Source organism: Rhinopithecus roxellana, chromosome 6, assembly GCF_007565055.1.
Source record: "Rhinopithecus roxellana isolate Shanxi Qingling chromosome 6, ASM756505v1, whole genome shotgun sequence".
Lineage (NCBI taxonomy): Eukaryota > Metazoa > Chordata > Mammalia > Primates > Cercopithecidae > Rhinopithecus > Rhinopithecus roxellana.
Window position 1 is genome coordinate 97046956 of NC_044554.1, and position 20084 is coordinate 97067039.

The 20084-nt window shown below is 52.0% G+C and overlaps 2 protein-coding genes across 2 annotated transcripts in view; both read right to left on the reverse strand.

The window, feature by feature from the left end:
• The window catches only part of LIMK1 (LIM domain kinase 1), a 36829-nt gene extending 27908 nt beyond the window's left edge, over positions 1-8921 (reverse strand). Inside the window, exons 1-2 of the mRNA XM_030933258.1 lie at positions 8686-8921; positions 6884-6980 (exon numbers count right to left, since the gene is read on the reverse strand). Of these exons, the coding sequence (XP_030789118.1) occupies positions 6884-6980; positions 8686-8740 (152 nt within the window). The 5' untranslated portion in view covers positions 8741-8921. The remainder of the gene's footprint in view (positions 1-6883; positions 6981-8685) is intronic.
• A 225-nt stretch (positions 8922-9146) lies between these two features.
• The window catches only part of ELN (elastin), a 36593-nt gene continuing 25655 nt past the window's right edge, over positions 9147-20084 (reverse strand). Inside the window, exon 19 of the mRNA XM_030932009.1 lies at positions 9147-9300. Within this exon, the coding sequence (XP_030787869.1) occupies positions 9147-9300 (154 nt within the window). The remainder of the gene's footprint in view (positions 9301-20084) is intronic.

Consider the following 20084-nt stretch of genomic DNA (forward strand, 5'->3'; position numbering starts at 1 on the left):
AAAAAAAAACCAGCTGCCTCTTCCACTGCTGCCCCCAAGGGAACAGAGGTCGACTTCCTATGGACAGGTTGTCCTCGCCAAAAAGGTTCCCTGAAGAAAGGGAGGTTGCATCCCGCCCCAGCTCCAACCCCACAGGCCAGCAGCATGCTCAGCCCCCCTTGCCCAGGGCCAGCCCACCCAGCTGCCAAGGAGATGCTACCAGGGCTGCGGCAGCCCTGGGGGTTATGCACTGGAGGCTTCCCGGAGGGGACCACAGAGGCAGTATCTGAGCCAAAGGGAAGCCTGGACCAGTCTGAGCCTGGTCATAACCTTCCGGGAGGCGGGGCCTGCAAGGGGGCGGGGCCTGCAAGGGGTTTGGAGGTCAGAACAGAAAAAGGGGCAGGCCCTGTTGTGACAACCCTGCAGCAATTGTCCCACTCTACAAAGAGGGGCAGCATCTGGTCCCGGCCGAGCCTCCAGCAGCCCACAGGCCCCCGTCACAGCACTCATGACCCTGTCTGTCCTATCAGCCTGGGACTTTCTCAAGAGCAGGGGCCAGGAGACAGGAGCAGCTCTCAGATGCTCAGGTTATGACATTCAAAGATGCACAGTTGGCTGTGCGCAGTGGCTCACGCCTGTAACCCCAGCACTTTGGGAGGCCGAGGTGGGCAGATGGCTTGAGGTCAGGAGTTTGAGGCCAGCCTAGCTAACATGGTGAAACCCCGTCTTTACTAAAAAAAAAACAAAAATTAGCCAGGTATGGTGGCGGGCGCCTGTAGTCCCAGCTACTGGGAGGCTGAGGCAGGAGAATCGCCTGAACCTGGGAGGCGGAGGTTGCAGTGAGCTGAGATCATGCCACTGTACTCCAGCCTGGGCGACAAGAGCGAGACCCTCTCAAAAAAAAAAAAAAAAAAAAAAAAAAGCTGCACGGCTAACGGCACCTTCCACGGGGCCAAGGCTCTATGCACTCCCGGCCGCTGACTGCACTCCCACACACTGGCCTCCTCGTGGTCCTCAGTTGTGCCAAGCACATTCCCACCCCAGGGTCTTTGCACACATGCCCCCGCCCACCCCTGACATCCTCTAAACACTGCTCCCCTTAAACATCATCTCCTGAGAGTGCTGTCCCCCGGCAACTGACACTACATTTGTTCACCAAGTGTCTGGCCCACTAGGAGGCAGGGACCCCGAAGGTCTGGGAGGTGTGGGTCTAAGCTGTGGTTACACTGTAGGCTCTGAAGCCAGACTGCCTCAGTTCGAGTCCTGATGCTACTCCTCACTCGCTGTCAGACTTTTGGCAAGTGAGTGAACTCTGCACCTCATTTGTAAAATCGCTTTTTAAAAATTTGAGACAGTGTCTCGCTCTGTCGCCCAGGCCAGAGTGCAGTGGCATGATCACAGCTCACTGTAGCTTCGACATCCTGGGTTCAAGTGATCCTCCCAGCTCAGCCTCCTGAGTAGCTGGGACTACAGGTATGCACCACCATGCCAGGCTAATTTTTTTGTAGAGATGGAGTCTCACTACGTTGCCTAGGCTGATCTCAAACTCCTGGCCTCAAGCAATCCTCCCACCTCAGCCTCCCAAAGTGCTGGGATTACAGGCGTGAGTTACCAGGCTTGGTCTTAAAATTGCTTTAATAAATAGCACCCCCTTCCTGGGTTGTCATGAGAGGGCCCTAATGCAGAGTGGGTGCACCATAATTATTTGCAAGTGACTGACTCAGGGACCCTAGGAAGTTCCACTGGGAAGGGCATGCAGAGGGGCCAGGAAGGTGGCAATCACTGGCCACCTCCCCAGTGGGGCTGGAGGCTGCAGACAGACCCCTCATGGCCTTATCACACTGCTCCTGCCCAAACACCTTCAGAGGGGTGAGGGGCCCTGGAACAAAGGTCTCAGTGCATGCAGTGAGGTCCGGGCTGGGCCTCAAAGCCCAGGGCCCGAGGAAAACTAAGCAGAGTCTAGCACCTTGGGCATCCCACCAAAAGCCAGCCTGGCTGTGGTCAGCCATGCACCCAGGTGAGCGGTGACCCCCTCTGAGCTGCTTTACTCACTGTCATGCGGCGAGGACACTGTTAGCTCCGCCAGCTTTGGAGGCTGTTGGGAGTATCACACCCACAAGCCACAAGGTGGAAGCCCTGGCTCTTTGGCTCTTACTTCTGATGGATCTTCCCCCATAGCGAGACTTTTTTTTTTTTTTTTTTTGAGATGGAGTCTTGCTCTGTCACCCAGGCTAGAGTGCAGTGGTGCGACCTTGACTCACTGCAACCACAGCCTCCCGGGTTCAAGCGATTCTTCTGCCTCAGCCTCCTGAGTAGCTGGGATTACAGGCGCCCACCACCATGCCCGGCTAATTTTTGTATTTTTAGTAGAGATGGGGTTTCACCATGTTGGCCAGGCTGGTCTCAAACTCCTGACTTCAGGTGATCTGCCCACCTTGGCCTCCCAAAGTGCTGGGATTACAGGCATGAGCCACTGCACCCGGCCTCTTTCTTGTGTTTCACTACACCAGGGACAGCCCAAACACGCCTCTTCCTTACTGCCCCAACCTGGGGCCTCACCCCTCTCCTGGTGAGTGATTCGGGGTAGGCCACTCCAAAGCCAGGTATATCCATCCTGTATCACAGCCTCCCTCCTGTGGTTTCTGTGGCTATCTACTCTTGACCCTCTCTCCATCACCCAAGACTCCATCTCCTCACTCACCGCAGACACAGGGGTCCCCAAGTTCTTCCCTTCGTTCCTCTTGGCCCCATCACAAATCCCATTCACTATATCAGGGCCAGCTCTCAGGGGGCCATTTTTTCTGGCTTTCCTACCTCCAACTGGACTTAGGCTCCCACGGCTAGCTCTGGGCAGGGCACAGCCACCCTGGATAGCCCATGTCCCCTCCAGCTCAACACAGATGAGCATGTCTCCTCCCCAACCAGACCCCCAACTCCACCAGAGTCAACAAACCACCACCTTCCCAGTACCCAGGTTGGAAAACCAGACAGCTTCAGGTTCCACCCTGCCATTCACCAGTGCTCATGCCCTCCCGGAAGCCCCAGCCTTTTCTTTCCTTCCTTCCCTCCCTTCCCTCCCTTCCTTCCTCCCTCCCTTCCCTCCCTTCCTTCCTCCCTCCCTTCCTCCCTTCCCTTCTTTCTTTCCTTCCTTCCTTCCCTTCTTTCTTTCCTTCTTTCCTTCTCTTCTTTCCTTCTTTCTTCCCTTCCTTCCTTCCCTTCCTTCTTTCCTTCTTTCTTCGGTTTTTTGAGACAGGATCTCACTCTGTCATCTAGGCTGGAGTGCAGTGGTGTTATCATAGTTCACTGCAACCTCCACCTCCCAGGCTCAAGCAACCTTCCCATGTCAGCCCTGCTGAGTAGCTGGGACTACAGGCACCACCACCACGCTCAGCTAATTTTTTTGTAGAGACGAGGTTTCACTATGTTGCCCAGGCTGGTCTCGAACTCCTGAGCTCAAGCGATTCACCCACCTCTGCCTCCCAAAGGGCTGGGATTATAGGCATGCGCCACCGTCAGTCCCTGCCTTTCCTACTCTGCGGCGATGTGGAGTGAGGTTTGAGTCCCAGCTCTAGATGTTACAACCTTCAGTGAGGCACTTGACTTCACAGAATTTGTTTCTCCCATGCAAACTGGGCACATACGGTAAAGTTATGAAGATTTAATAAATTACCATGAAGAATGCTCAATGCATGATAGCCAATATGACAAATACTCACCAAAAACTGTCCCTTCTGCCTGAAATTCTCTCCATCCTCAGTCACTGTCCCAGGTCAGGTCCTATGAGCTCGGACCCTTGAGTTACTGGGACAGTCCCTTCCCTGCCTAGATACCACCACCAGCCCACTGGGATGGCATTCTTCAACAGCATGTCACCCCAGTCCCTCCCTGGCTTTCTGCTGGCTCTCTTCTGACTTTTTTTTTTTTTTTGAGATGGAGTCTTGCTCTGTCCCCCAGGCTGGAGTGTAGTGACGTGATCTCAGCTCACTGCAGCCTCCACCTCCCAGGTTCAAGTGATTCTCCTTCCTTAGCCTCCAGAGTAGCTGGGATTACAGTCATGTGCCACCATGCCCGGCTAATTTTTGAATTTTTAGTAGAGGTAGGGTTTCACCATGTTGGCCAGGCTGGTCTTGAACTCCTGGTTCTCAAGTGATCCGCCCGCCTCGGCCTCCCAAAGTGCTGGGATTACGGGGGTGAGCCACCGCGCCTGTCCTGACTTCTGAAGCTCCTTATCTTGGCATTCAAGGCCCTTCACGAATCGGTCTCAAGTTTGTTTCTTGTTGAATCCCTTGACTTATTCTGTTCCTTCCAAGTGAACTGTTCCTGTTCCCTCAGCAGTCTGAACCATCCCACCTCTGTGCTGATGGTTTTTTCTGCCTGTTGAGAGCCCTCTTGCCCCCCGAAGGCCTCCTTCTGAGCACCTGATGCAGAACCCCAGGGTATGCTGTCTGTCTCCTTTCAGCCACACCACTAAGTGTGTTCATTTCACACACCGGCTGTGTGACTTTCATCAAGAGAATTAACCTCTCTGTGTCCCAATTTTCTCTCTGGCAAAACAAAGACAGCACTAATATCTAACTAAGCAAAGTGCTTAGAACAAGGATTGTCCCTTACTGAATGTTAGAAAACGTTAGACATTACACCTAAAAAAGGAAAACCAGGCTGGGCACGGGGGCTCATGCTTGTAATCCCAGCACTTTGGGAGGCTGAGTCGGGAGGATCGCTTGAATCTAGGAGTTGGAGTTGGAGGCTGCAGTGGGCTATGATCTCGCCACTGCACTCCAGCCTGGGTAACACGCAACACCCTGTCTCTAAAAAAAAAAAAAAAAGAAGAAGAGAAAAAACAAAGAAACAAACTGAGGCCGGGTGCAGTGGCTCACGCCTGTCATCCCAGCATTTTGGGAGGCTGAGGTGGGCAGATCACTTGAGGTCAGGAGTTTGAGACCAGCCTGGCGGCCAACATGGCGAAACCCCGTCTGTACTGAAAATACAAAAATTAGCCAGGTGTAGTGGTGCACGCCTGTAATTCCAGCTACTTGGGAGGCTGAGGCAGGAGAATCGCTTGAACCTGGGAAGTGGAGGTTGCAATGAGCCGAGATCGCACCATTGCTCTCCAGCCTGGGCAACACAGCAAGACTGTCTTAAAACAATAAACCAAGGCAGAAGCCTAAAATAAAGTCCTGGTGCTGGATGTCTTGACCCCTACTGGGCATCCCAGCTTCACCTTCTACCCTTTTATGGAGTTTTCTCCCCTGAACCTTGCCGTTTGGTGACTGTGCCTATAATTCTTTCCCACTCCATTTGTTTTTCTTTCTTTCTTTTTTAAAATTGAGATGGAGCCTCACTCTGTTGCCTAGGCTAGAGTGCAGTGGTGTGATCATGGCTTACTGCAGCCTCCACGTCCCGGGCTCAAGTAATCCTGCCATCGCAGCCTCTTAAGTAGCTGGGACTACAGGCGTGCTAGCTACCATGCCTGGCTAATTTTTTGTATTTTTGGTGGAGACGGGGTGTTGCCATATTGCCCAGGCTGGTCTCGAACTCCTGAACTCAAGTGATCTGCCCACCTCAGCCTCCCAAAGTGTGGGATTATAGGTGTGATCCACCATGCCCCTTCTCCACTCTACTTTTCTACCCAGGAAATCTCACATCCTTTGAGATCCCTGCTCTGGCCCTACAGCCAACTCTAAGGCAGGTAGACTCCTGCCCCTGGTTTCTCAGGATGGTCCTACTGGTGACCTTCAGGTCCTCATGTACTCTTTGTCCTCCGCCACAACCCTGACCCTACTTTCTTCCTACATGTGGGTGTGTGTCTGGAGGCTGGAGCTGGTGTGACCGGGTTATGCATCTTCGCAAGCAGCCTGGAAGACACTGAAGGTGGCTCGGTTTCCCTCAAGGCCTGGTTTGTCTTCCCTCCCTGCAAGAGCATTAGCAACCAGAAGGCAAGGGGGACATTCCTTCCAACTCTTCCCCCTGTCTGGGTGCCAGCAGGGGGCTGAATTGCAGGTGTTGGCTCAATTGGAGGCCTCTCCTATCCTCTCGAAGATTTAGATCTCAGAGATCTAAGATGACATCAGATGCCAGGGCGGTAGCTCATGCCTGTAATCCCAGCACTTCGGGAGGCTGAGGCAGGAGGACTGCTTGAGGGCAGGAGTTCAAGACCAGCCTGGGTCTCAAGAGTGAGACACTGTCTTTACAAAAAATTTAAAACATTTGCTGAGCATCGTGGTGTCTACCTATAATCCCAGCTACTCGGGAGGCTGAAGTGGGAGGATCACTTGAGCCCAGGAGATGGAGGCTGCATTGAGCCGAGATGGCACCACTGCACTCCAGCCTCGGCAACAGAGCAAGATCGTTTCGAAAAAAGAAAAATACATAAAATAAGGCCAGGAGCGGTGGTTTATGAGGCCAGGAGCGGTGGTTTACGCCTGTAATCCCAGCATTTTGGGAGGCCGGGGTGGGAAGATCACTTGAGGTCAGAAGTTTGAGACCAGCCTGGCCAACATGGCAAAACCCCGTCTCTATTAAAAATACAAAAATTAGCTGGGCATGGTGGCACACACCTGTAATCCCAGTTATTCCAGAAGCTGACACAGGAGAACTGCTTGAGCCCAGGAGGCAGAGGTTGCAATGAGCCAAGATTGTGCCACTGCACTCCAGCCTAGGTGACAGAGCGAGACTCCGTTTCAAAAAGAAAAAAAAAAAATAGATAAATAAAATGACAACAGGAAGGCCTACAGGGATCTTCTGGTCAAAACACCTCACGTCATAAATGGTAAACTGAGGCCACGAAGTCACAATGGGGGACGGCACCAGGAGGCATACCCCAGCCTCCTCCATTCCTTGACCAGCCTGTCCTCTCTGGCAGGCCTTGCTTAGGGCAACGCAGGCCCTGGGCACCCCACCCTACCTGAAGCAGTCTGCGTGCCAGTCCGCGTTCAGGGCCTGGAGGTACTGGCCATCATAGATCCTCTGGCCGCAGCTTGCACACACGGGCAACTCGCTTCCTGCAGGGGTGGGAGGGGAGTTGGGAAGCGTTCTCAGGAGGTGTGCTCTGGTGCAGGCCCAGGCTGCCCTGCCCACCCCACATGTACCTACACCTGCACCAATCCTCATACACTGCACCCATGCAGCACCCAGGCAGGGCAGTCACTGTGCCAAACAGGAGAAGAAAGGGTGCTTGGCCTGTCTTACTGAGATACTGACTAGGCTGCCAAACCTCTCTGGCCCTGTTTCCCTATGTATCAGCCTAGGAGGAGGATCAGGTCCACCTCCCGCTATAGCAGTGGGTCTGGCAAGGTAAATGGGGAGAAAGGAAGCAGTGGCTTTAGGGATAAGGCAGTGGGGGACATTCCTATCACAGCCTCCTTTCCTCCCTCGCCTGCCCAGGAAGAAGTACTAAGATGGGGCCTTCAAAGGCAGGCACTGGACAGGGCTGGATTAGTGCATTCTGGGCTGAAGCCACCTGGGAGGTCAAGGGCAGGAAGCCTGGAGGTGCCAGCCCTAACAGACCCTTGGCAATGAATTCCCTGGCTTGGCGAAGGAAAGGGGCTGCAGAGCTGGGTACTCCCAGACACCTGTCCTAGGGAGGCCTGGCACCTCCTCTAGCCAGCCACAGGCATGCTTAGTCATCCCTGGGGCCTGGCACCCTTGGAGCTGGTGGGCCCTGGAAAATGCCCCAGGTCTGCTCCTCCCCACTGTACAGAAGGGGAGACTGAGCCCCAGAGATGGCATGGCTTGCCCAGTCACATAGCTAGATCCCAAGGCCACAACGGCCTGCCCCTCCATGAAGATGCAGGGACCTTAGGTAGGTAGGGGCTACAGGAACGTGGGCCCCTACCCCAATCAGGCCTGGGAAGGGTTGGTGGCAGGGGGAGGTGCCGAGTCAGGCCCTGCCTTGGGGCCAGGTGGATCTATGTGACAGGTCAGCGAAGGAGAACCAAGGAGGGTCCCCCAGACCCTGTCCTAGGCTGGGGAAGTCTTGGGGGAGTCCTTGAACCCTAACTGCAGTACAGTACTGCGCCTTGGGCCCCAGTGAGGGAGAAGGGGCTAAAGAGGAGGTTAGGATGAGTCATGCTCCCAGCCAAGACTGACGGCAGGCACCGGGTTTGGGGCACGGGGAGGGAGAGTGGATGAGGGTCCCGCAGTACACGGCCTTCGGCTCCCTGGACGCCTTTCTCCGTTCTACCCATCTGGCCCCCAATCACCGACACTGGGCGGGGGGCAACTACCCGATTTCCAAATGTACAGAAGGGGAAACTGAGGCCCAGGGAGTCGGCGCCTGGCTCAAGGTCACAGAGCCGGGCAGGCACCGGGCGGCCACTGGGACCCAGGGCTGCGGCTTCCCCGGCCGCTCTTTCTTCCGAGACTGGATAAAGGGTGGCCCCAGGGCGAGGCCCGGGTGGTGGACAGAGCACGCGGATGGAGGCCGGCGCGGGGCTGGCAGTGCCTGGGAGTCCTTCGCGAGGGGGAGCAGGGGGAGGAAAAGGGTCCAGGGGTTCCCAGACCCGCGGGAGGACAGCTCGCCGGGGGCCGGGGAGGGGGATCCCGGGCGGGAGGGGGACAGGGAGGGGCCTGCGGGCTTCGGAAGGACGAGCTCATCCCGGAGGAGGCAGGGGCGCGGTCTCCTGGCAGCCCCGGCCCCCTCCCATGCCCCGGGCTGCCCCGGGCACCCCCCCCAGGCCCTCGCCCCACACCCCGCGGCCCGCGCACCTTCCTCTCCCATACGTTCTTCCCTCCAGGTGCAACAAAGTAGCGTCAACCTCATGCACTCGACGGGGGGCGGGGCCCGGCGGGGCTGGGGCTGGGGGCGGCCGGGCCCGCAAGCTCGCCCACCGCCGCCGGCCCGGGGAGGCGGGGGCGGAGGGCGCGGGCCGGGCCGGGCCGGGCCGGGGGCGCCTCTCGGACACCGGCGGGGGAACCGGCTCGGTGCCGCGGCGGCTTGGGGAGCGAGCAGAGGGGCGGACCGAGGCGGGGCCTGCGAGCTGCGGCACGGGGGCGGGGCGCGGGCGGCCGGCGGCGGGAACAGCCCTGCGCGGCCCCGCCCCTACCAGAAACCCCGCCCCCACACCCAAGGACACGCCTCTAGAGGCCACGCCCCGCTGCGGCCCGGCCAGGGGGCGCAGCGAGCCTGCGCGCCCCGCCCCTCCCCGCCCCTTTCCGCTTTCATTCATTCATCTTTCTCCGAGCGACAGCTCTCGACTGGGAGCTGCGAGGCCCATCTGCCTCGCAGAGCCGCGCGCTCTGCTGGGGCAGCCCAGAAGGATGTGGGAGCCTAGAGAAGGGGCCTCCGTTTCCCCGCGGGAGGCCCCCACGGACGCAAACCAGCTGCAGCCAGGAAGCCGGACCAGAGCTGGAGGAGGCCCTGTGCCCCGCCAGGACACTGGTGGTCGCCTTGGGGAGGGGAGGGAGGCGGGCAGGGTTTTGTCCCTCTCTCTGAGGCCTGCATTGAGGCCAGGCTGGGCCCTGGGAAGGTGATGGTCTGCGTCTCAGGCCTCGCGAATGAGCAGCCTCGGAGAAAGGAGCGAGCCCCTGCCAGGCGGTGACAGGTGTACTCTTCTCAGTGCTGGTTACCTGGAGCTGGGGCTGCCCTGCCCTGGGTCCTGGAGGGGGCACGGGTTTGGGCTGAGTCAAGCGGCCAAAGGAATTGGGTGGTCCAGTCCAGCACTGATGGTGGAACACCCTGCCTAGAAGTGGACAATTCTAGAATGCTGGACATGGGCAGGAGCAACCCTGTCCCCCCTAGGTCCACCTCCCACGTCATCCCACTGCCCAGGAAGCAGTGACCGGAGTGGAGCCGCGTGCCCACGTGAACCCAGTGAACAAGAGGCAGCGCTAGCCCAACTCCAACTCTAGCCATCATGTTTGTGGGGACAAGTCTAGGCAGGTCTGCAAAGTGGGGGGCACTCACCCCGGGTGCAAAACAATTACGTGGGGAGGGAAGAAAATAATAGATTTTTCTTTTTTTTTTTTTTTTTTGACGCGGTCTCGCTCTGTCTCGCCTAGGCTGGAGTGCAGTGGCGCGATCTCGGCTCACCGCAGCCTCCACCTCGCAGGTTCAAGCAATTCTCCCACCTCAGCCTCCCGAGCAGCTGAGATTACAGGCGTGCACCACCATGCCCGGCTAATTTTTGTATTTTTGGTAGAGATGGGGTTTCACCGTGTTGGCCAGGCTGGTCCCAAACTCCTGACCTCAGGTGATCCACCCTCCTCAGCTTCCCAAAGTGCTGGGATTACAGGTGTGAGCCACCACGCCTGGCCAGAATTTTAAATTTCTCATTAGAAAGAAGACTGGGCACAGTGGCTCACAACTACAATCCCAGCACTTTGGGAGGCCAAGGTGGGAGAATCACCTGAGGCCAGGAATTGGAGATCAACTTAGGCAACAAAGTGAAACCCTGTCTCTTCTAACTTTTTTTTTTTTTTTTTTTTGATTAGCCAGGCATGGTGGCTCATGCCTGTAGTTCCAGCCACTTGGGAGGCTGAGGTGGGAGGATGCTTGACCTCAGGAGGTTGAGGCTGCAGTGAGCTATGATTGCACCGCTGCACTGTAGCCTGGGTGACAGAGTGAGACCCTGTCAAAAAAGATAGGGAGGGAAAAGGAAGGGAAGGAAAGAGAGGCGAATGAGAGGCTTGTAACTTGGCTGTAGGGCGTATACCAGGCAGGACCCTGGCTGGAAACAGAAAGTGCCACTTACTGGCGCTAACTGGAGAGAGTTTGATAAAGGGGATGTTTACCATGCACGGGGGAGGGGAGTTAAAGGAGATCAGTAAGGACTGGCACATTTGGAGGGGTGGCAGCAGTTACCAGCCTAGGGTGAGGGGGCATGGAGGGGGTCCCTGGAGGAGAGGCCTGCCTGAGAGGAGCTGTGTAAGAGGGTCCCCAGTTTTGGGGGACTCATGGGGCAGAGGACCCTGATCTGACTGCCGTGTCCTTCTTATTCTTTCATTGCCTCCCGTTAACCAATCCTGTCCGGATGCAGCAGGCAGGGCTGTGTGACTGCTGTGCCCACAGTGCAGGGTGGGGAAGTGCACAGTGGCCTGGAGGGGCTGTGAGCCTGAGCCAGCTTGGTTGAGTGATGTTATCTGGTTTTGACTAAATTAACCCTCACAGAATGGACTCATAGCTGAAAACAATTCCTGCAAATAAAGCACAGATTGTGCCTGGCACGGCGGCTCATGCCTGTAATCCCAGCACTTTGAGAGGCCGAGGCTGGCAGATCACAAGGTCAGGAGATCGAGACCATCCTGGCCAACACGGTGAAACCCCGTCTCTACTAAAAATACAAAAATTAGCTGGGCATGGTGGTGCGTGCCTGTAATCCCAGCTACTCAGGAAGCTGAGGCAGGAAAATCACTGGAACCAGGGAGTCGGAGGTTGCAGTGAGCCAAGATTGCACCACCACACTCCAGCCTGGTGACAGAGCAAGACTCCATCTCAAAAAAAAAAAAAAAAAAAAGAAAAAAAAAAAAAGAAAGCACAGATTGAAGATGATGCAAACTGGGTGCAGTGGCTCACACCTGTAATCCCAGCACTTTGGGAGGCTGAACTGGGAGGATCGCTTGAGGTCAGGAGTTCAAGACCAGCCTGGGCAACATAGTGAGACCCCCCCCCCCACATCTCTATGGAAAAAATTTTTTTCTGGGTGTGGTGGTGTGCACCTGTAGTCACAGCTACTCAGGAGGCTGAGGCGGGAGGATCACTTGAGTCCAGGATTTGGAGGCTCTATTGAGCTCTGATCGTGCCACTGTACAGCCTGTCTCAAACAAACAAACAAACAACAACAAAAGAAGATGCTAACGCATCCAGATGAGTGAAAAGATGGAGCTGTCACTTCCACACCCTGTAGTAGCTCCTTGTCAGCCACAGTTCCAGATGAAACATCAGATCTGACATATTCAGTCATATTGCTCATGCAAGATATTTTTTTGCTGAAAGCAAAAAGGATTTTGCTTTTTATTTTTATTTATTTATTTATTTTGAGATGGAGTTTTGCTCTTGTTGCCCAGGCTGGAGTGCAGTGGCACGATCCCAGCTCACTATAACCTCTGCCTCCTGGGTTCAAGCAATTCTCCTGCCTCAGCCTCCCAAGTAGCTGGGATTACAGGCATGCACCACCATGCCTGGCTAATTTTTTGTATTTTTAGTAGAGATGGGGTTTCACCAGGTTGGCCAGACTGGTCTCGAACTCCTGACCTCAGGTGATCCACCCGCCTTGGCCTCCCAAAGTGCTGGGATTATAGATGTGAGCCACCTTGCCTGGCTGCAGAAAGGATTTTTGTACTTTTTTTTTGTTTGAAGAGAGAGAGGGTCTCAGTCTGTCATGCAGGGTGGCATGCAGTGGCACTATCGTAGCTCACTGCAGCCTCGAACTCCTGAGCTCAAGTGATCCTCCCACCTCAGCCGTCTGGGTAGGCGTGACCACAGGCACACAGTACCACGTCTGGCTAATTTTTATCTTCTGTAGAGATGGGGGTCTTACCATGTTGCCCAGGCTAGTCTTGAACTCCTGTGCCCAATTGATCCTTTCCATTTTGTGTTCCCAAAGTGCTGGGATTATAGGCGTGAGCCACAGAGCCCAGCCTGATAAAAGTTTTTTGTTTTGTTTTTGTTTTTTTGAGATGGTGTCTCGCTCTGTTGCACAGGCTGGAGTGCAATAGTGCTATCTTGGCCCACTGCAACCTTCGCCTCCCGGGTTCAAGTGATTCTCCTGCCTCAGCCTCCCGAGTAGGCGGGATTACAGGCGCCCACCACCACGCCTGGCTAATTTTTGTATTTTTAGTAGAGACAGGGTTTCATCATTGGCCAGGCTGGTCTTGAACTCTTGACCTCAAGTGATCGTCCCACCTCGGCCTCTTAAAGTACTGGGATTACAGGCATGAGCCACTGTGCCCGGCCAATGAAAGTTTTGTATATGAGGAGTTGAGCGCCTCATGGGGAATGGCTCACTCACTCCAGAAGTTGGAATTGTCCAGTTTCAAATTTGTGCCTGACTGGACACAAGCCAGTGACAAGCAGGAGGCTCCTTGGGGACATTGCCATAACGTGAGCCCAAGGCTGTTGCTGAAGGCAGGGCCAGAGCCAAAGCTGTCCTAGCATGCAAAGCGGGCTGGCATCATGGGGTCCCTGCTATCAGACTCTGCCTGCTCACTTCTCACCCACTCTGGGTGACCTCACTTAGATGCATGGCTTGGTGACTCCTCCGACCTCTCCTCGAACTGCAGACACAAGAACCCAAATGTGTATTTGGGATCTCCATTTGGATGGCAAACAGGACCTCATACTTAGCATGTCCAGGTCAGAGCTCATCATTTGTGTCCCGGATGGTTCCTCCCCAGGTGTTTCTTATCTCAGTAAATGACAGCACTGTCATCCAGTAATTTAGGCTAAACTCATGGGCTTTTTTTTTTTTTGAGACAAGATCTCTCTCTATCACTCAGGCTGGTGGGCAGTGGCACGTTCAAAGCTCACCGCAGCCTTGACCTCCCAGGCTCAAGCGATCCTCCCATCTCAGCCTCTCTAGCTGCTGGAACTACAGGTGCGCAGTATGGCATGACTGCTCCCATTTCCTGATTCCCTGCCTCTGATCCATTGGCAAATCTTATTGGCTCTATATGTAAAATACATCCAGAATTCCAGCACTTCTCCCTCCTTCTTGGCCTAGTTGGGTATTTAGAGCAACAGCCTCCCAAGTCATGTCCCTATGCCCTGTCATCCTGCAGAGCCTCTGAACATGTGTGACACTCCTTTGCTTTCTAACCTTAAGGTTCTTGCTTCTGTGCTTATGGGACCTAGCCTCTGGCTACTACTTTGCCCTTGTTTTTATTCTCCTTGGTCATTTTTGTTAAAATCATGATGGTCAGTCATGGTAGCTCACACCTGTGATCACAGCCATTTGAGAGGCCAAGGCAGGAGGATTGCTTAAGGCCAGAAATTCAAAACCAGCCTGGGCAACATAGTGAGACCTCATCTCTAAAAAAAAAAAAAAAAAATTAGCCAGGTATGGTGGCATGTGACCATAGTCCTAGCTACTCGGGAGGCTGAGGCGGGAGGATTGCTTGAGCCCAGGATTTCCAGGGCAGTGAGCTAGGATTACACTATTATACTCCAGCTTGGGCGACAGAGGGAGACCCTTTCTCTAATTATTTTTTTATTAAAAAAAATTTTTTTTTGAGACTGAGTCTCACTCTGTCGCCCAGGCTGGAGTGCAGTGGTGCCATCTTGACTCACTGCAACTTCTGCCTCTTGGGTTCAAACAATTCTCCTGCCTCAGCCTCCTGAGTAGCTGGGATTGCAGGCACTTGTCATCATCCCTGGCTAATTTTTTTTTTGGTATTTTTGCAGAGATGGGATTTCACCATGTTGGCCAGGCTGGTCTTGAACTCCTGATCTCAGGTGACCCACCTACCTTGGCCTCCCAAAGTTCTGGGATTACAGGCGTGAGTCACCATGTCCGGCCCCTTTCTCTAATTTTAAATAAAGAAAAATCGTGGTGCACCTCTCTGCTGTTCTAACTTCCCAAGTATGTGGTTGTTACAGGGCTTTTGACTTGAGGCCAAGTCCCCTAACCATCCTAAGTTAGGATGGTAACATTCCTTGTCACTATCTCCTCCCTGACTTTTTATCTTCATAGCACCGATTTACCTGGTATTAGAGTTATTACTTATTCACTATACTATATCAGTTTTCCCTGGCTGCTATGACAAATTACCAAAAACTTGGTTGTAAAAACAACAGACATTTATTTTCTCACTGTTCTGGAGGCCAGAAGTCTGAAATCAGATTGTTGGAAATCAATCCTGAAATCAATCTGCTCTGTCTTCTTTCATGCATTTTGTATTTTGGGTCTTACATTTAGTTCTTTAACCTGAGTTAATTTTTGTATATGGTGTAAGATAAGGATCAAACTTTTTTTTTTTTTGAGACAGGGTCTTGCTCTGTTGCCCAGGCTGGAGTGCAGTGGTGTGATCTCGGCTCACCATAACCTCCGCCTCCCCATAACCTCCGCCTCCCAGGTTCAAGCAATTCTCCTGCCTCAGCCTCCCAAGTAGCTAGGCTTACAGGCGCATGCCACCAGGCCCAGCTGATTTTTGTATTTTTAGTAGAGACGGGATTTCACCATGTTGGCCAGGCTGGTCTCAAACTCATGACCTCAGGTGATCCACCCGCCTCAGCCTCCTAAAGTGCTGGGATTATAGGTGTGATCCACCGCACCTGGCCCCTGAATTTTATTCTGAGACAGGGGTCTCACTCTGTCACCCAGGCTGGAGTGCAGTGGCATGATCTTGGCTCACTGCAACCTCCACCTCCCTGGTTCAAGTGATTCTCCTGCCTCAGCCTCCCGAGTAGCTGGGACTACAGGCACCCACCACCAAGCCCAGCTAATTTTTGTATTTTTAGTAGAGACGGGGTTCACTATATTGGCCAGGCTGGTTTCAAATTTCTGATCTTGTGATTCATCTGCCTCGGCCTCCCAAAGTGCTGGGATTACAGGCATGAGCCACCGTGCCCAGCCACTTTATTCTTTTGTATTCAGTTTTCCCAACACAATTTGGCTTTTTTGTTTTGCTTTTTGTTTTTTAAAGAGAGATGGGATCTCACTATGTTGCTCAGGATAGTCTCAAACTCCTGGGCTCAAGCAATCCTCCCGCCTTGGCCTCCCAGAAGTGCGAGGATTACAGGCATGAGCCACCGTGTCCGGCCACCAGCGTCGTTTGTTGAAGAGACTATTCTTTCCCCATTGAATGGTCTTAGCATCTTGTCAAATATCATTTAATCATATGCACCAGGGTTTATTAATATTTCTGGGCCATTATGAATATTCTGTTCTGTTGGCCTATTTGTCTGTAATGCCAGTATCACACTGTTTGGGTTACTGTAACTCTGTAATATGTTTTGGAATCACAAAGTGTGAGTCCTCCAGCTTTGTTCTTCTTTCTCAAAATTGTTTTGGCTATTTGGGGTCCCTCGAGATTTCATATGAATTTTAAGATGAAATTTTCTATTTCTGCAAAAAATGCCTTTGGGACGTTGATAGCAATTGTGTTGAAACCATAGATTGCTTTGAGTACTACAGACATTTGAACAATTAAGTCTTACTATCCATGAACATGGATGTCTTTATATTTCCCTGTGTCTTCTTTAATTTCTTTCAGCAATGTTTTGCAGTTTCAATGTACAAATCTTTCACTTCCTTGGTTAGGTTTATTTCTAGTATTTTGTTATTTTTGATGCTATTATAAATGTAATTGTTTTCTTAATTTCCTTTTTAGATTGTTCATTGTGAGGATATGGAAACACAACTAATTTTGTGTGCATGTTTGATCTTTAGGGGTTTTTACATATAAGAGCATGTAATTTGTGAACAGAGATAATTTTACTTCTTTCTTTTCAATTTGGATGTCTTTAATTTCTTTTTCTTTTTTTCCTGGTTGTTCTGACTAGGACTTCCAATACTATGCTGAATAGAAGTGATAGGAGTAGGCATCCTTGTCTTATTCCTAATCTTAGAGGAAAAGCTTTAAGTCCTTTTTATTTTTTATTTATTTATTTTTTTTTGAGACAGGGTGTCACTCTGTTATCCAGGCTGGAGTACAGTGGCATGATCACGGCTCACTGCAGCCTTAACCTCCCAGGCTCAAGCAATCCTCTTGCCTCAGCCTCCTGAACAGCTGGGACTACAGGCATGTGCCACCATGCCCGGCTAATTTTTGTATTTTTTGTAGAGACAGGGCTTTGCCATGTTGCCCAGGCTGGTCTCGAACTTCTGGGCTCAAGGGATCTGCTTGCCTCAGTCTCCCAAAGTGCTGGGATTACAGGTGTGAGCCACCACTCCAAGCCCAGTCTTTCACTGTTAAGTATGATGTTAGCTGTGGGCTTTCACCTATAGCCTTTATTAGGTTTAAGTGGTTTGCTTCTATTCCTAGTTTGTTGAATGTTTTTATCATGAAACAGTATTGGATCTTGCTGCCTTTTCTGCAGCAACTGAGATGATCATGTGATTTTCTTTCGTTCTGTTTACATGATATATTTCACTGAGTGATATTCACATGTTGAAACATCCTTACATTTCAGGAAAAATTCCACTTGGTTGTGGTGTATAATCCTTTTAATCTGCTATTGAATTTGGTTTGCTTGTATTTTGTTGAGGATTTTTGCATCAATGTTCATAAAGGATGTTGGCCTGTAGTTTGCTTTTCTTGTGTCTTTGGTATTAGAATAATGCTGGCCTCTTAGAATGAGATTGGAAGTGCTCCCTCTTCTTCAATTTTCTGGAAGAGTTTCAGGAGGATTGGTGTTAATTTTTTAAATGTTTCTTAGAATTCTCCAGTGAAGCCATCTGGTCCTGGGCTTTTCTCTGTTGGGAGACTTTTTATTACTGATTTAATCTCCTTACTCATTATTGGTCTATGCTGATTTTCTACTTCTTCATGATTCAGTCTTGGCAGGCTGTGGCTTTCTAGGAATTTATCCATTTTATCTAGATTTTTCAATTTTTTTTTTTTTCTAGAGATGGGGTCTTGCTCTGTCACCCACATTGGAGTGCAGTGGCACAATCATAGCGCCCTGCAGCCTTGACTTCCTGGGCTTAAGTGATCCTCCTGCTTTGGCCTCCCGAAGTGTTGGGATTATAGGCGTGAGCCACTGCTCCCAGCCCCAGCTTCTCATAAAAACACGTATGTAGCATTTAGGGCCCAGCAGGATAATCTCCCTATATCTCAAGACCCTTAACTTATATCTCAAGACCCTTAACTTAATCACAACTACAAAGATCCTTTTTCCATGAGGTAACTCTTAGGGGCTGAAGTGTGTCTCCTCAAAATTTATATGTTGAAGCACTTACTCCAATACCGCAGAGTATGACTGTAGTTGGAGATAGGGTCTTTAAAAAAAAATTTTTTTTTTGAGACAGAGTCTTGCTCTGTTGCCTAGGCTGGAGTGCAGGGGCGCAATCTCGGCTTACTGCAACCTCTGCCTCCTGGGTTCAAGTGATTCACCTGCCTCAGTCCCTGGAGTAGCTGGGATTACAAGCATGCACCACCACACCCAGCTAATTTTTTTTTTTTTTTTTTGTATATTTAGTAGAGATGGGGTTTTGCCATGTTAGCCAGGCTGGTCTTGAACTCCTGACCTCAAGTGATCTGCCTGCCTTGGCCTCCCAAAGTGCTGGGATTACAAGTATGAGCCACCGTGTCTGGCCTATGTTATTCTTAAAGCAGTGCTCCTCTTAGAGTTTACAGTCTGGTGTAGAGAGGCAGAAAAAGAAGTAAAACATATTTTGTACATGGTGACAGGTGCTCTGGAGTCAAAGAAGGCAGACACAGGCTGGGCGAGGTGGCTCATGCCTGTAATCCCAGCACTTTGGGAGGCCGAGGTGGGTGGATCACCTGAGGTCAGGAATTCAAGACCAGCCTGGTCAACATGGTCAAACCCTGTCTCTATAAAAATACAAAAAGTATTTGCCAGGCATGATGGTGGGTGCCTGCAATCCCAGCTACTCAGGAGGCTGAGGTGGGAGAATTGCTTGAACTCAGGAGGCAGAGGTAGCAGTGAGGTGAGACTGTACCATTGTGCTCCAGCCTGGGTGACAGAGTGAGACTCCGTCTCAAAAAACAAAACAAAACACGGAGGTAGAGCCAGGTGAGGGAGTGCTGAGCAGGGGAGGAGGGTGCAGCTCGCAATTTTATTTACTTTCTAAATAGAGATGGGGTCTCGCTATGTTGCCCAGGCTTGTCTTGAACTCCTGGCCTCAAGTGATCATACCACCTCAGCCTCCCAAAGTGCTGGGATTACAGGCATGAGCTATCACATCCAGCCCAGTTTGCAATTTTAGAAAGGGGTCAGTGTAGGACCTTCTGAGAAGGTGACACTTGAGTCAAGACCTGTAGCAGGTGAGGGAGCCAGAAACACAGATAGCTGAGGGAAGGGCGTTTTGGGCAGAAGAGATAGCAGATGCCAAGGCTGGCAGTGGGGTGACCTGCTGCACTCAAGGAAAAGTAAGATGGCCAGGACGACCGCATGGCTCGAATAGCAGAATGTGGGGTCAGAAGAGCTGGTGCCATGCAAGAAGGGGCTTTCTGGCCATAGAAAGGCCTCTGGCTTTGTCTCTGAGTGAGACAGGAACCACTGCAGGATTTTGAGTAGATGCATGACCCGAGTTGACTTACGCTTTGAAAGAATTGCTTTGGGCCAGATGTGGTGGCTCATACCTGTAATCCCAGCACTTTGGGAGGCAGAGACAGGCAGATCGCTTGAGGCCAGGAGTTTGAGACCAGCCTGGTCAACACAGTGAGACACCATCTCTACTAAAATTAAAAAAAAAAAATGGCCCCTGCTTGGTAGTGGGTGCCTGTAGTCTCAGATACTCAGGCTCAGGAGTCTGAAGTGGGAGGATCACTTGAGCCCAGGAGTTTGAGGCTGCAGTGAGCTATGATTATACCACTGCACTGCAGCCCAGGTGACAGAGCAAGACTCTGTCTCTAAAAAATAAACCCCCCCCCCTTTTTTTTTTTTAGACGGAGTCTCACGCTGTTGCCAGGCTGGAGTGCAGTGGCCTGACCTCAACTCACTGCAACCTCCGCCTCCCAGGTTCAAGTGATTCTCCTGCCTCAACCTCTCGAGTAGCTGGGACTACAGGTGCCCACCACCATGCCCAGCTAATTTTTGTATTGTTAGTAGAGATGAGGGTTTCACCATGTTGACCAAGATGGTCTCTATCTCTTGACCTTGTGATCTGCCGCCTCAGCCTCCCAAAGTGCTGGGATTACAGGCATGAGCCGCTGTGCCCGGCCAAAAATAAAAAATTTTAATTAAAAAAGAAAGGATTGTGGCAGGGAATGGTGACTCTTGACTATAATCCCAGCACTTTGGGAGGCCGAGGCAGGCAGATCACCTGAGGTCAGGAGTTCGAAACCAGCCTGGCCAACATGGTGAAACCCTGTCTCTACTAAAAACACAAAAATTAGCCAGGCATGGTGGCACATGCCTGTAGTCCCAGATACTCAGGAGGCTGAGGCAGGAGAATCACTTGAACCCGGGAGGCAGAGGTTGAGTGAGCTGAGATCACACCACTGCACTCCAGCCTGGGCAACAGAGTGAAACTCCATCTCAG